General features: G+C 44.5%; 2 protein-coding genes across 2 annotated transcripts; both read right to left on the minus strand.

Moving 5' to 3' along the window:
• Positions 1 to 210: 210 nt before the first annotated feature.
• Positions 211 to 1160, minus strand: LOC124225553 (olfactory receptor 2AT4-like). Its single transcript, XM_046638231.1, is given in 2 exon segments — positions 211 to 231; positions 234 to 1160. Coding segments are annotated over 2 exon segments (948 nt in total).
• A 12172-nt stretch (positions 1161 to 13332) lies between these two features.
• Positions 13333 to 15079, minus strand: LOC124225379 (olfactory receptor 2AT4-like). The gene is given in 3 exon segments (XM_046638019.1): positions 13333 to 14289; positions 14292 to 14414; positions 15045 to 15079. Coding segments are annotated over 2 exon segments (981 nt in total). The 5' UTR covers positions 14389 to 14414; positions 15045 to 15079; the 3' UTR covers positions 13333 to 13405.
• Positions 15080 to 15945: the final 866 nt, after the last annotated feature.

Raw genomic sequence — 15945 nt, forward strand, 5'->3', positions numbered from 1 at the left:
TCCTATAAAGATTAACATTATTTCATTGCCCGAGGGGAAAAGGCCTGGACCAAAGTATGAGAAACACTGTTGGAGCTGTCTGCTCAACTGAATTCTTTTAATTTTCTATACTCATTAATTTATTCATTCAACAATATTTCTTGAGTTCCTAATCTGTGCTGGGAGTCCTGAGAGCAGAATTAGCTGCATCTAAAGTCAAGGCCTCCTGTCTCAGACTGGGTCTTGAGACATGTGATTTTGGCAATGGCTGCCTTGACATCCTTGTTTCTCAGCGTGTAGATGAGAGGGTTGAGGATTGGTGTGAGAATAGCATATGCTACGTTGCCCATGATGTGGAAGTCGAGGGGCAGGTCAGCTCTATAGGCCATGTAGGCTATGGCAATGGATGAGTAGTAGGTGCCAACCACCAGGAGGTGGGAGCTGCAGGTGGAGAAGGCTTTTGAGCGTCCTTCTCGGGAGCTGATGCGAAGCACTGAGGCCAGGATGTGGGCATAGGAGAGAAGCACCAGGAGAAGGGGCAGGAAGGACACCACCATGGCGATGCAGAAGCCCATGAGGGTCTGGGGGGTAGTGTCAGAGCAAGAGGCCTGAACTAGAGCCAGATGATCACAGAAGCAATGCTGGATGTAAGCAATGCTGTCATACACCATCTGAGAGGTCTTCACTACAGCTGGGATGGGCAGGAGGAGGGCAGTGAGCCAGGCACTGGCTGCCAGGGCAGCGTTGGTCTGTGGGGTCATGTGTACAGGGTAGTGCAGTGGGCGGCAGATAGCCACGTAGCGGTCATAGGCCATGACCACCAGGATGAAGGCTTCAGAGCATGTAAAGCTTTGGAAGAGGTACATCTGCAATAAGCAGGCAGGGAAGCTAAGGAAGTGGTCTCCAAGAAGGAATAGGGACAACATCTTGGGGACAGTGGTTGTGGTGAAGAGGATGTCCAGAGCAGAGAGGTTGATTAGAAAGAAGTACATGGGCTTGTGGAGGCTGGGCTCTACCACCACAGCCATCAGGATCAGGGTGTTACCCATAAGGATGAGAAGATAGAAGAGGAGGAAAATAAAAAACATAGGGAGGAAGAGGGACTTTGGCAGAGAGGGAATGCCCACCAGGTAGATGATTGGTGAGCCATCCACTGATCCATTACAAGTCATGGCCTCCATAGTGAGACAGAGCTGGATTTCTGGCAGATGGGAAGCTGGAACATCTGGACACTGTTAACATCTGGAATCCATTGAAGCAAAATATTCTGGAGTGAGAATTCTATAATGTTTACTCTATGGTTAATATAAGCACAATTACTCGCAACCGACTCTAGACAACTAATGGTGGGCTGTGGTATTGACTTCTCCCATGTGAACTCAAAATTTCTACCTTTCTTCTTTTGTGAAATATAATAACTAATTAACTAATAACCTACCAAGTGGAAGCCCCAGACAAGAGGGTACTATGGTAATCTGGAACCTTAGGAGTCTGGGGAGCCGTTGTTGCTAGAGAGGAACACAGTCTTCCTGTGACAAATGCCAAAGACAAAAGGTTGTTCTCCCCTTGTCAAGGAAGGGGACATGTGAGCTTCTGTCCACCCACAGGACTGGAGGTCTTCAACTGGGGGACAATAATGACTCCTCTACTATGTCGCGGGTGTCCCTCTGAATGAACAATCCAGGAGTGATCATGCTTATATCACTGCCTCCTCAAGCCTGATGATTCTAAGATTACTCCCTCTCTTATTTTTCCAGAACTGTCCTGTTTCTCTTGCTTCTAATAAAACATCTCTCATGCTGTTGAATCATAAAGATGCCAACCCTGGAGACATCCAGCCAGCTTTTTCCTCTCTAGACAAAAAGGGCAAGGGCTTACCCAAGATCCCAAGGCACGTCAGCCACAGAGCTGGAACCGGGACCCAGGCCTCCGACTCCCAGACCAGGGCTCTTTCTCCATATCACGCTCCCTGGAGAATCTGGAAGCTTAAGTTTTCATGTGGGGAGAAATTGGAGGCAAAGCTTTTCTCTTTCCTTCTCCATTTCTAAGCAGATATTGTCAGCAGCAACTATAAATTGCAGTTTGTTCTTTAGTCTCTTAAGTGTGGTGGGTGGCCTGGGTCCCCGTTAGGGCGTGAAGGCTGGTAAAATGTCTTTCTAAAAGACACCTGGAACAGACCCCTCCATTGTGAATGCTCCCTTGAAAGAAAAAAAAAGTGTTCCAGAGCTTAGTCCTACCCGAGTAGGAAAGCAAACAGCTGTACCTCAACGTGAAAGAATTAATTAACCCTCAGCCAACCAGACCCAACCTGCCTAAGCCAGCCGCCAGGTTTCCCAAACCCAAATGGAGGCAAACTACATTTTCCTGCATGTTGTTACAGCTCAAAGAAGTCAATTTTGGATTGAATGTCACCAAGTTAAGCTGAATTGGGGTTTGAGGGGCAGAAATTCAGATCCATGGAGTCTGGTTGTATCCCTCCTCCTGCCTCCTCTCCTCCACTTCTATTAAACAACAGGGAAGACAGATGCTGAGTCTGACGTCCAGAAATAGTGTCTTCCCAAGGTCAACCAACAAGCTTATAGCAGAGTTGGGTCCCGGACCCGGTGTTCTGGCTCCTACCCAGTGTTTGTAAGGATATTACATGAGAGAAGATGGTTCCTTAGCCTGTCTTCAAAGCCCATCTTCTTGCAGCTTTATTTCTCTTTACTGTAGGAAATGGCATCTCCTTGCTCCTGCCCGCTCTTCTGTCAAACTCAGCTCAAACTTTCCCTCCTCTTAGAGGCTGTCACTTGTCTTGGCTGGTGCAGGGGCCTCTTTTCTGGGCTCTCACTTTGTCCTGTGCTTTCCTTTGTCATCACCATGATCACACTGGGTTGTCCCTGTCTATCTGTGTGTCCATGGCTCCGCCAGACCAGGGGAACATGCAGGGCTGCAAAGGGGCCTCATTGTTTCTGTTTAATAATGCCCTGCCACTCTCCACGCCAGGAGGAGACAGGAGCCAGAATGCAGCTCTCTCGACTGGCCTCATTTTGCTGCAAACCTGGGGCCACAGGACACACCAACCAGTTGAGGTTTGTTTACTCACCTCAAAAGCTCTGAAGCACGTCGCTTTCCTAAACTTCCATGTGGCAGTGGGCCTGTGCTGTGGACAAATAAAGCACATGCTTAGGGCACCAGCTAGATAAGAGTGCCAAAAAATATTTTTGAAAGAATTTAGGGTTTGATTTTTTTTAAGGCTTTATTTTCTTATTTAATTTTCTTTTTTGAGAAAGATTAGCACTGAGCTAACACCTTCCACCAATCCTCCCCTTTTTGCCAAGAAAGACTCGCCCTGAGCTAACATCCGTGCCCTTCTTCCTCTACTTTATATGTGGGATGCCTGCCACAGCATGGCTTGCCAAGCGGTGCCATATCCACACCCGGGATCTGAACCGGCGAACCCCGGGCCACCAAAGCGGAACGTGTACACTTAACCGCTATGCCACCGGGCTGGCCCAGTATTTGATACTTTTAAAAAGCATTGGTGTAGCGTCTCAGTAAAAATCAAAAACTTTTAGGACTTCCTTACATTTATCTTGTGGTTTAGATTAAATGACTTTCTTTCGAATGCCTATTACAGGGGTGTTTTCAGTGCTTCAGGACTCTGAAGTTACCGTTAGGGAACGGTTCCTTGGTCAGGATTGTCTACCAGCTGGTTACCGTGCTGGTGGAGGACAGAGAAGGACAGAAAAACAATCACCCAAATGTCCGAGCTGACCCCGCACTTCATGTACATCACCTCCTCCCGTCTCACCCAACCGTGCCACAGGCAGGTGGCACATTCTCTTCCACTAATGAGAAGCCGAGGGCTGGAGAAGGCAGGCCTTTGTCCACGGCTGGTGGGAGTGAGAGCAGAGGTTGTTCTGGAGCCTGCCTGCTGCAAAGGACTGAGCCCCGCCTGGCAACAAAGAGTCCTGGCTCCTGGACCAGCTCTGCCACTCATTTGCTGTGTGATTTTGGGCCCCTGATCCTCAGTTTCCCCATCTGTAAAGTGGGGGCTTTGGAAGGGACGATCTCCTCCAGCTCAAAACACATTTTTGAGTGTCCCCTCTGTGTTTGGCCCAGTGAGGGGTCGTAGTGGATGCTTCAGGGCCCAAGCCTGTAAGTAGGGAGAGCGCGGGCTCTCCCATTTATAAAGCCCCTATTCCGTGCTTGATTCCTTACAGTCGTTGTGTCATTACACTTCACAACAACTCCCAAACCCATGCCACTCTCTCATGATATTTCCACTACCCTGTGTTTTTCCCGTAGAAAAGGAGCAGAATATGTGTAAATTATAGAATCCGGGTTCATTAACTTGGGTTAGAAAGACCTGGGTTTCCATTCTGACTCCACCACCCTCCACTTTCCCTCTCTGAACTACAATTCCCTCATCCGTGACTCATAGTGTTGACAGACACCTCATTAAATACTCCCATTTCTTTCACTGTCATCGGCTTTGCCTCTTTATGAGAAATTCTCTTAGAAGATCCTCAGCCTCTTGCTTGTGACCGCACATCCCTGCTCGTCCTGCCGGTGTATCTGACCCAGAGTCACCCAGACCACCTGTGCACACTGGGACCCTGATGTTCACACATCAGGTGTGTGCTACTGGGCTTCTCACCACGGTTCTCCATACCCCCGGCCAACCTGAGCTTATCTGCCCACCCCAGCCTTTGCCTGCTTCTGGGCACTCACTGCACGCCCAGCCCAGCTCACCTGCCACACCCTATTCACCTTGGTGTCTTCTGTGGAGTCCCCACACTCGGCCTTGGGGGGAAAGAATTAGGTAGGGGCTGAGCCACAGCCCATTAAACCCTGGAGCCAGGGCCTGCTGGGGCCCTTTCTCTCAAGTTGGCTCCCCTAGGGGACCCCACACTTGCCAGCTGGGAACAACTTCCTAGGGCGAGGTGGGGACTTGGCCCTGGGCTTTGCTCATAATGAAAACAACACCATTAACAACCCTTGTGGATCCCAGAACTTTATCACCTATGGAGTAGATTGATTCCTGTTTTTCTATCTGGGCTCACAATAGCCAGGGAAGATAGGCAAAGTCATGATCGTTCCTACTACTCGACACTTGATGAAACCAAGATCTAGAGAAATGAAGTGACTCGCCCAAGGTCACATGAGTGACTGGTGGCAGAGCTGGGATTTGAACCCAAGGTTCCAATTCCAGTTCAGCAGGACATTGTCTAATGGCTGAGACATGAGTTCTTTCCACTATGTCACCTTGGACAATCCCTTAACTTCACTGAGACTTCCTTCCTTTCCTTATCTGTAAAAAGGGTGTAACTGTCTGGCCTGGTGGTGTGCGGGTTAAGTGCGCACGTTCAGCTTCTCTGCGGTCCGGGGTTTGCTGGTTCGGATCCCGGGTGCGGACATGGCACCGCTTGGCAAGCCATGCCGTGGTAGGCATCCCACATATAAAGCAGAGGAAGATGGGCATGGATGTTAGCTCAGGGCCAGTCTTCCTCAGCAAAAAGAGGAGGATTGGTGGCAGATGTTAGCTCAGGGCTAATCTTCCTCAAAAAAAAAAAGGGTGTAACAACACTGCCGATCTCAGGGACCACTGGGAAGGTTTAGGTGCTCAGCCCAGCGCCCACCACACAGTTAACATTCAATAAGTGAGAGCTATTATTTTAATAAACCCAAAGAGTAAAGCCCTATGGCATGACTGGGATACACCACTGCTGTTGTGCAATGAGGAACATGCAAAGATTCTGTGGGAAGAATGTGCGGTGGATGTCAGTGCCCCAACCCCAGGCGGGGCCAAAGCCGAGTCACAGACCGGTCCTGCCTCAGTCTTGCTGATTCTCTCCTTTGGCTCCACAGCTCTCTATGTCTGACTCTGCCACTCTTTCACTAACATGTATAAAATCTAAACAATTTTTAAAAATTTCCCGAGTAATAAACAGATCCTATTGTAAAACATTTTGATCAACACAGAGCTTTATTGAGGAAGAAGTGAAAGTTTTCTTCACACCATCCCTTTTCCATATTCCCTCTCCCCTCTCCAGACATAATCACTTACTGATTTAGTCTGCTCCTTGCAGACCTTTTCTAAGCATGTGTGTGTGGTTTTGTTTTTCTTTTCACATAAACTGAATCATTTTGTACTTATTGCATCATTTATATTCGAACTTAGTGAGTCTTGGAAGCTTTCTATGTCCGATCTACTTCATTGTTTTTATCTGATATTTGGTAGAACGGATATGATATAGTTTGTCTAATAATTTCCCTGCTGATGGACATTTGAGTTTTATCTAATTATTGTTATTATGAATAATGTTATAATTAACATCTTTTTCACATGCATTTTGGGGCATATGTGCCCAAATATTTCTCTGAAATAGATGGATCCTTAGAAGTAGAACTTCTGGGCCAAGCAGTAAGCACATTTTTAAATGGAAGAGATGTGCATGTGAGGGCACCATCCCAGCTCCAGACCTAGAGACCTTGAGAACACCAAACCACAGCAGGGACTGAGATGACCCTGTTGCACCAGTGCCTGATGCTGCTGTCCGGAACCAGCAGAAAACCATGCATGAGTGATTCATTTCGGCCCACAGAAAAGATTTCCGTATTAGATCTCTACCAACTGTAGATCTATGACTACAGACGCAAGATCACTAAGCCATTGGCAGCCGAGTCCAAAACTTTACAGAAACCAAAAAATGGTACTGCAGAGGCTGCAGCCCCTCCTGGTCTAATGAACTTCGTGATGGCGCTAATGGTGGTTTTGGAAGTTTCTTTGGATTCCGAAAAGGAACTAAATGGGCCATCTCCTCCTCTCCAGATGTGCTCCCTCTGATGGAAGACAGGAATTTCGTTTAGGGATAAATTTGTATCTGTGGATCTTTGCTTCGGTACCATGAAGGTAAATGCTGAAGGTGTTCCTGGGGGAGAAGACGTGTCCACTCTTAAGTTGAAGGCAAAGAATCCTGCAGAATGACCAGGCTGCTAGGTGGATTCTTCTGTTCTGCTTTCTGTCTCTCAGACACTGCAGAGAACCTCGATAAACATCCAGAGCCAGCTTCAGGCAGCATGAGCATGACTGGAGGCTCTCTGGGATGCTATGGATGAAACTAATGAAAAGACTTGGGTGCTGGGGCCAGAAGACCCCACATAGGGTGCAACAATTGGTAGAATTGCAGTTAAGTAGAGGGAAACAAACACAAGACAGATTCCTTTTAGGTCTCTAATTTTATTTTGTTTTACTGAAGAAAATGAATCTAAACAGGAGAGCTAAAGTATTGGCTGAGATTTCTTCGTAAAAAGCCAACATTGTAAGACTTCCTATTATAACAGTATGATGAGATGAAATACAATTTATTTCATTACCTCTGAGAATAAAAATGTTCCCATACTTCTAGGAAATGACTAGTTGTTCTATAGCCATGGTAACAAATAGTCATCAGAACTTGTTTTAAACCTATTTAATTGTTCAGTGACAGCTTTGCACCAGTACACACATTCCTGAAAGCCAGCCAGTCTAAACATCAGTACCCAGCAACAGCTTCACTTCAGTAACCACTTCCATGGCTAAAGGCACACCAATCCCAGATGCTCCTACCTCTGAGAGTCCCCCAGCCCCCACTCTCCACATTTTCCACAGCCCTATAAAGGATCAGCTCCCTGTGTTGCTCAGAAACAGACTGTGCCATAACTCACAGCATTCTCATGCTACAGCTAGTAATAAATTCAGCCTTTTGTTTCAGATATTGTGTGGTGATCTCTTCCTTTAACATTTCTTATTTATGTCTCTATAGTTGGTAGTAATGTCCCCTCTTTCATTTTCGATTTTAGTAAGTGAGGTCTTCTTTCTTTTTTCATGCTCAATCTAGCAAAAGTTTTGACAATTTTTTATTTTTTTAATTTTTTCTTTTGGCAAGGAAGATTTTCCCTGAGCTCTTGCTCTCACTCCTCCCCCCGTTTTTTTTTTTTGTTTTTTTTTTTTTGCTTAAGGAAGATTAACCCTGAGCTAATATCTCTGCCAATCTTCCTCTATTTTGTATATGGGATACCTCCAAAGCATGGCTGACAAGTGGAGTAGGTCTGCTCCTGGGATACAAACCTGTGACCCCAGGCCACCAAAGGAGAGCACGTGGAACTTTAACCACTCAGCCATGGGGCCGACTCCAAGCTAAAGGTTTATCAGTTTTGTTGATACATTCAAAGAACAAATTTTGGTTTTGTCAGTTTTCTCTGTTGCTTTTTTAATTCTCTTTTCATTTATTTCTGTTCTAATTTTTATCATTATTTCATGCCTACTGCTTGCTTTGAGTTTAGTTTGCTTTCTTTTCTAATTTCTTAAAGTTAAACATTAGGTTATTGAGGGGCCGGCCCAGTGGCACAGTGGTTAAGTGCACACGTTCCAGTTTGGCAGCCTGGGGTTCACCAGTTTGGATCCCAGGTGTGGACATGGCACTGCTTGGCAAGCCATGCTGTGGTAGGCGTCCCACATATAAAAAAGTAGAGGAAGATGGGCACGGATGTTAGCTCAGGGCCAGTCTTCCTCAGCAAAAAGAGAAGGATTGACAGCAGATGTTAGCTCAGGGCTAATCTTCCTCAAAAAAAAAAATAGGTTATTGATTTGAGATTTTTCTTCTTTTTTAACACAGGCATTTATGGCTATAAATTTCCCTCTAAGCACTGTTTTAGCTGCATCCCATAAGTTTTGCTGTGTTGTCTTTTCATTTTCATTTATCTCAAAATATTTTCAGATCTCTCTTGTGATTTTTTTTTGACCTACTGGTTATTTAGGACTGTGCTGTTTAATTTCCACATATTTGTAGAAGTAGCATTCAGTGATAGAGTGTTTATTATTTTAAAGATAGCATAGAAAAAGTGATCAGGTTATTTAAAACATATATTGCCTAGAACCAAAAAAATCTAGTTTAGAAGTAATAAAGTCTTCAAAGGTGACACTAGACAAGGTTAGTGTGAATAATTCTGGGAATATATTTGAAGAAAACATAAGGGGAGGATAAAAGAAATAGAAGTGAACCATGTTACTTGAAATATAAACAGAAAACACAACAAAAATTTAGTATACTACAAGCATTTTATTTATCATCAAGAATATATGAAATTAATATGGAAAAAATGTATTGCCATAAATGTTACTCTTGTAATGGAATCATAATCTCATGACCACGTAAGTATTTTCACTATGTGTAAGTGATAACTCAAGTCGTTTTAGAGGTCATCATTTTAAGTGAGTTTAGAAGTATTTTAAACTAGCTTTTAAAATCTTAGAATTCATTTTAAAATTTTTCTTCTTCCTTCCCCTCCCAATAACTTTGAAATATAAACTATAGCACCCAACAGGCTCATGATATAAGCACTTGATATATGAATGACATGTTGTGTCATTTAGCCAACAGGTTTTATTTTTTTTATGAGAAGCTTAGGTACCCATTTGTGAGGACAGATAAATTATTAGGTGAAAAACTCAGATCATCACTGCCAGTAAAATAATTGGCTTATGTAGTCACCCCAATGCTTGGTTTAAAAAAAAAATACTCCACTGGGAAGAATTAGGAACATTAGGACCATTAGTCATACATAGTATGACTCAGGATGAGCACTGTACCCTTAGGTAAAAGTGAGATCGATTTTAAGAAAGCGTTTTTTCTGATGTAAGTGTACCTTACATGGGTTTAAGGCAAGAGGGCTCCGCAGACAATAAACCTAACTCAAGTAGGACCTTACTGCTGGAAGGCAGTCATCTTATATGTCCCTGGTTTCTTCCCTCGTCTCTACTTCTAGATGACTTTTCACACCTTCTCTTCTCTCCTCAATCCACCAACCCCTCTTCCTATTGTCACTCCAGCCAATCAGAAGAGAAGGCCCAGACTCCCATCCCACATTCACCCACTTGCCAGCATCTCCACTCACACGCTCTTCCTTCCCACCTGTTCCACGGGTGAACTCTTTATGCCTCCAGCTAAAGCCAGTCACACCAAGAATTCTTTCTCTCATCCAGCTATGAGTTTTTACTCTCCACTGGATTATCCCCACCAGTGTACGAATATGCCGTTATTTCTTTCATCTTAAACAAATCTTTATAAACTGCTGATAAGATTTTTAAAATCAAGGTGCAGAACAGTAATATAATATGCTACTATTTCTCTAAGAAGTAATGGAAACATGGCTACCTAGCCATATTTTTGTATAATATAGCCATATGTATGTATTATTCATATATGCATAACTATGTGGATTTGCTTATATTAAAAATGGAAAGAAAAGCCAATAAAAAGGAATAAAAGTGATTTCTTTAAAGCGGATGCAACAGGTGGAGGGAGCAGGGATGGAGGCTAGGATTCACTAAAAATTGTTGTTTCATAATTTTGACTTAAAATTCTTATAATTGTGACTTTAAAAGTCATGTATGAAGACCCTAATTACTATTGGCTGAAATTTTCACACCCTGCTAGCGCCCTTGCTTAAAATTCCATATAAGTGGTGCGTCTTTATCACAATTTGCTAAGGAAGATTTTTTCGTTTTAACATATTCCACAAAAATTTCACTGCCTGCTCCATTCACTTTTCTGAGAACGGTTTTCCTTTCTGCCTGTGTGGGGGACACCGTAGTCTGTCCATCCTGACTCTTTTGACGTGTGTGATTCCTGAAGGGGACTGAGTGTGAAAGTCCAGTAGGTTTAGTTGCACGTTAACTCCGTTTCTTGAGAGGGAGACGCGGTCCAAGCTAAATCGGTCCCTCCTGACAAGTAGCCACAGGGATGCCATCCCACCTCCTGGTCAGCACTAGAGTGAAACCTCTCCTTCTCTGATGGGAGCAGCTCAAGGCTTCTGTTCTATCTGTCCACGTCCACCATGTTGTTAACTCCATGAGGACTCCCAAACAAGAAGTAGTGGGTACCATAGATCAAAAATATTTATGGGAGGGGCCGGCCCCGTGGCCGAGTGGTTAAGGTGGCCCAGGGTTTCGCTGGTTTGGATCCTGGGCACGGACATGGCAACGCTCATCAGGCCACATTGAGGCGGCATCCCACATGCCACAACTAGAAGGACCTGCAACTAAGATATACAACTATGTACCAGGGAGGATTTGGAGAGATAAAGCAGGAAAAAAAAAGAAAAAAAAAGATTGGCCACAGTTGTTAGCTCAGGTGCCAATCTTTAAAAAAAAAAAATATATATATATATATATATATATATATATTTATGGGAGACATTTTTACCTTGAGTTAAATAGCCTCCGTGCTCCCATCACCCCCTGTGCCTCCCTCTGAAACAGTACTCAACACACTGTGCTGTTTCTGCCCATGTCTGTCTCTCTGACTAGACCGTGAGCAAATTGAGGACAGAGACTATCCTGATTTGTCTCTCTCTCTTTAGCTTCTACTGCACGGTCTAGCACCTCCCAAATGCTGAGTAAAGGCTGCTTAAATGAATGAACAAATTGGGGAAATTATATTCAGCATCTTGATTCTTACCGTGAAGGTGAAAACCACAATTCATTATGGGAAGACACGGACCAAACTTGGAGAACGACTATTGCAGCCTCTGCCCAATGGAATGACGCCTTGTACGAGTTTATTATGAAATACAATATTCATATAGAGCAAAACATATAAAGCCTAAATATACAGTTTAACTGTAAAATAAACACCATGTCATCAGCATTCAGGAGAGAATGAAACATTGACAACTCCACATAAGGCCCTCGATGTCCCTCCCTGCTTACAACCCTCTCCCTTTCCTACAGAAATAATCATGATTCTGATTTTTATAATAAACATGCCTTCTCTTTTTGTCACAGTTTATGACATCTGTTTGCATTGATAAAAACTATAGTTTAGCTTTGCCTGTCTTTAAACTTTACATAACTGGAAACATACTATGTGTATCTTTTCGAGTTGTGATTCTTTCCCTCAACACTATGTGAGATTCCTCCATGTTGTTGCATGTATATATAATTCCTCCATATTTTATTGACATGTATGTTACATTTTATGAACATTTCACAAATTAGAGAAATGCTGCTGTGCTAGATCATAGAGTATGTGTATCTTTAACATTATAACATAGTGATACAGTGTTCTCCAGAGTGGTTGTACCAATTAACACTCCCACCATCAATGTGTGAGAGCTCCACTGACCCACCTCCTCACCAATGTGGGTATTGTCAGTCTTTGACATTTTAGCCAGTCGGATTGGTTTCTAGTGGTAACTATTTGTTGTTTTCATGTGCACTTCTCCAATTACTAAAGAGGTTGAGCACGTTTTCTTATATTTATTGGACGTTTGTTTATTTCCTCTTGTGAAGTATTTTGCTCATTTTTCTAAGGCTTGACTACCTTTTTAAAAATGATTTGAAGTGATTCTCTCTATATTCTCCCTAGGAATCCTGAATCCTTTAGTTGGTCATATGCATTGCAAATAGCTTCTTTTGTTCTGTAGCTTGGCTTTCCACTCTCTTTTTGGTGACTTTTGATGAACAGAAATTCTACATTTTAAAGCAGTCAAATTTATATTTTTCTTCTCTAGGTTTAGAACTTTTCAAAAATTTTGTTTAAGAAATACTTCCCCATCCAGGCCAGCCCCTTGGCAGAGTGGTTAAGTTTGTGTGCTCCGCTTCAGTGGCCCGGGGTTCACCGGTTCAGATCCTGGGCGTGGACCTACACATGGCTGGTCAAGCCGTGCTGTGGCGGCGTCCCACACAGAAGAACTAGAGTGACCTACATCTAGGATATACAACTATGTACTGGGGCTTTGGGGAGAAAAAAACTGAGGAGGATTGGCAACAGATGTTCGCTCAGGGCCAATTTTCCTTATCAAAAAAAAAAAAAAGAAAGAAAAGAAAAGAAATATACCCTATACAAAGATCAGGACTATAGACTCCTGTATGGTTTTATAGTTTTGCCTTTAATATTTAGGTATTTAATGAGATTGCTTGAGGTAAGAGACAAATTTTGTTTTTGACATATGGATAGCTTATAGTACTAATATTATTTATTTTATGTGCACCTTCCACACTCATCTACAGTATCATTTCCTTCGTAGATCAATTGTCCGTGTATTTAGGGGTCTGTTTCTGGGCTCTCTATTCTATTTCATTGATCTACATGTCTATCCATGCCTTAATAACTAAGCTCTCTGTGTTCTCATCTTTATTACTATTTTAACCTTACTGTATTGAAAAATCTATTAGGTACTTTTAAGAAGATGCTTTTTATATTTTATCTGACCTTTTTATTTCTTTCCACAGAAGGGTTGATTTCATAACCCAGCCTATCATTAATGGAAATAGAAGTCCCAATGGTATATTTTTGGCCTTGCTGTAAGTCATTCTTTCTTTCTAAAAATTTTTTGATGATGTTCTCTGTTCTCAGCACACTGGTATCCTGGGAGAAGAATTAACTACATCTAAGGATCAAGGACCCCGAAAACACCCTGGGTCCTGGGGATGTGCCATTTTGGTGATGACTGCTTTGACATCCTTGTTCCTCAGCATGTAGATGAGAGGGTTGAGGACAGGTGTGAGAATAGCATATACCACATTGCCCATGATGTGGAAGTTGAGGGGCAGGTCAGCTCTATAGGCCACGTAGGCTATGGCAATGGATGAGTAGTAGGTGCCAACCACCAGGACGTGGGAGCTGCAGGTGGAGAAGGCTTTTGAGCGTCCTTCTCGGGAGCTGATGCGAAGCACTGAGGCCAGGATGTGGGCATAGGAGAGAAGCACCAGGAGAAGGGGCAGGAAGGACACCACCATGGCGATGCAGAAGCCCATGAAGGTCTGGGGCATGGTGTCAGAGCAGGAGGCCTGGACCACAGCTAAGTGGTCACAGAAGCAGTTGTATATGTGAACAGCGCTGTCAAAAGCCATGTGGGAGGTCTGCACCACTGCCGGGATGGGCAGGAGGAGGGCAATGAGCCAGGCAGTGGCTGCCAGGGCAGCGTTGGTCTGTGGGGCCATGAGGACAGGGTAGTGCAGTGGGCGGCAGATAGCTACATAGCAGTCATAGGCCATGACCACCAGGATGAAGGCTTCGGAGCAGGAGAAGCTGTGGAAGAGGTACATCTGCAGGAAGCAGGCAGGGAAGCTGAGGAGGCGGTCCCCAAGCAAGAGTAGGGACAGCATCTTGGGGACAGTGGACGTGGTGAAAATGATGTCCAAGGCAGAGAGGTTGATCAGGAAGAAGTACATGGGCTTGTGGAGGCTGGGCTCTATCACCACGGCCACCAGGATCAGCGTGTTCCCCACCAGGATGAACAGGTAGAAGAACAGGAAGATGAAGAAGACAGGGAGGAGGAGGACTCCTGCAGGGAGGGGATGCCCACCAGGTAGAAGATGGGTGAAGAATCTTCTGATCCATCACAGGCTGTGGTGTTCATGGTGTGACAGAGCGGCATGCCAGGATGACATACAGCCAGAGCATCTGGAAACCAGAAAAACCAGGAATTTGGAATGAAATTCTGTACAGGTCACTGTGCAATTATTACAATCCACATCGTTTATGACCAAGTTTCGGGGACTGGTGGTACCATCCAACACTGACTCTTCCGCTTTAACCCACAATTTCCTCCTCCCTTCTTCCATCAAGTAATGAGTCAGCACCTACAATGTGCAAGGTTGTGAGAAGGTACACAGGCTTCACAGGGCTTAAATCCTAATAGAAGGATGGCACATTTAAAAGCCAGTCAGGCAGTTGGTTATCTAGTTACAGCTCTGATAACGCATTGAAGGAGCTTCTGTCCCTTGTCTGCTCCATGTCCCACACTATCTTTTGGGCATCAGATCTTAGACGAGCTCTTAGACACTCACGTTCCTGTATTTTCTTCTACTCTTGCTTAAAGTTATACTAAGTGACATCACAATCATCACTTTGCTATAAAGAGGTGATTTTTTTCACGGTTTTCTGCAACAAACTGCTTGTTCACTCTACTTAGTACCCAGGGGATGGTTCCTCTCTCATTCTCCGGGTGCAGCATCTCCACCTCCCTCTCTCTCTACTGAGTTCTCTGGGTGCCCTCCCACCCAGGTGTCAGTGATGGGTGGATCCACTCACTTCCTGATGGGGTCTGGGCTGAAGGCGAATCTTCCCACCACTCAGGGCACGGCCTGGGTCTCCTTCTTCCTTCCTCCTGGGAAGGAGGACGCTGCAGGCCAGCAGGTGTTCTGTTTAGTTCTTTTATGCCCACTCAGCCGTTAGCTCCTCTCATATCAACTCAGGAGAAGCACAAGGACCTGCCATGAGAGCCATTGTTGCTGGAGAACTGAAAAACTGCCCAAAGACAAAAGAACCCTCCAACAGAGGTTATTCACTAGATGTGTGCGGGGGGTAACTCTGGGACTCGGTGGATTGAGCTGAGGACATGTTGGCTCGTCCCACCCTAAGGATGAGCCTGTCACGAGCCTTCGGGCAGCTCCAGGTTTGCATCTGCTTCACTGCTCTTGAACCCCAGTGATGCCACAAGCGGTCTTCCTTTGAATTACTTGGATCGCACCTATCTTCTTTCTTTTCTAAAAAAATTAGCAAAACAAACAAAAAACCCTCTTATGTCCAAGAATCATCAGATGTCAGAATTGGGAAAAAAGGTTTTTTTAATTTTTAATTCCCACCTGACTCCCCTCTGCCCACCTCCTCACTGCCTTTTACGAATGTCCTGGTGGCCCTGTGATCGGTTTGGTTCGCGCAGCCCCGCTCCTAGATTCAGACGTGGTGACTGGGAAATGCTTTGTCTGAAACACGTGTGGGACAGACACCGTCCTGTGTGTGCTCCTTGAAAGAGAACCTCCCTCAGAAGTCACCCCATGACCCAGCCAAGAAGGTGACCCGGGATGGTCTCCATTTTAAAGGGTTATCCCTCGGTTAACCAAACCCCATCCCGACAAATTTGGTTGGGGATTTTTTCTCATCACCCAAAGACTGTGATGCAAACTACACTACCCTGGACCCTTCTGCCCCC

The sequence above is a fragment of the Equus quagga genome, chromosome 14, assembly GCF_021613505.1.
Source record: "Equus quagga isolate Etosha38 chromosome 14, UCLA_HA_Equagga_1.0, whole genome shotgun sequence".
NCBI lineage: Eukaryota > Metazoa > Chordata > Mammalia > Perissodactyla > Equidae > Equus > Equus quagga.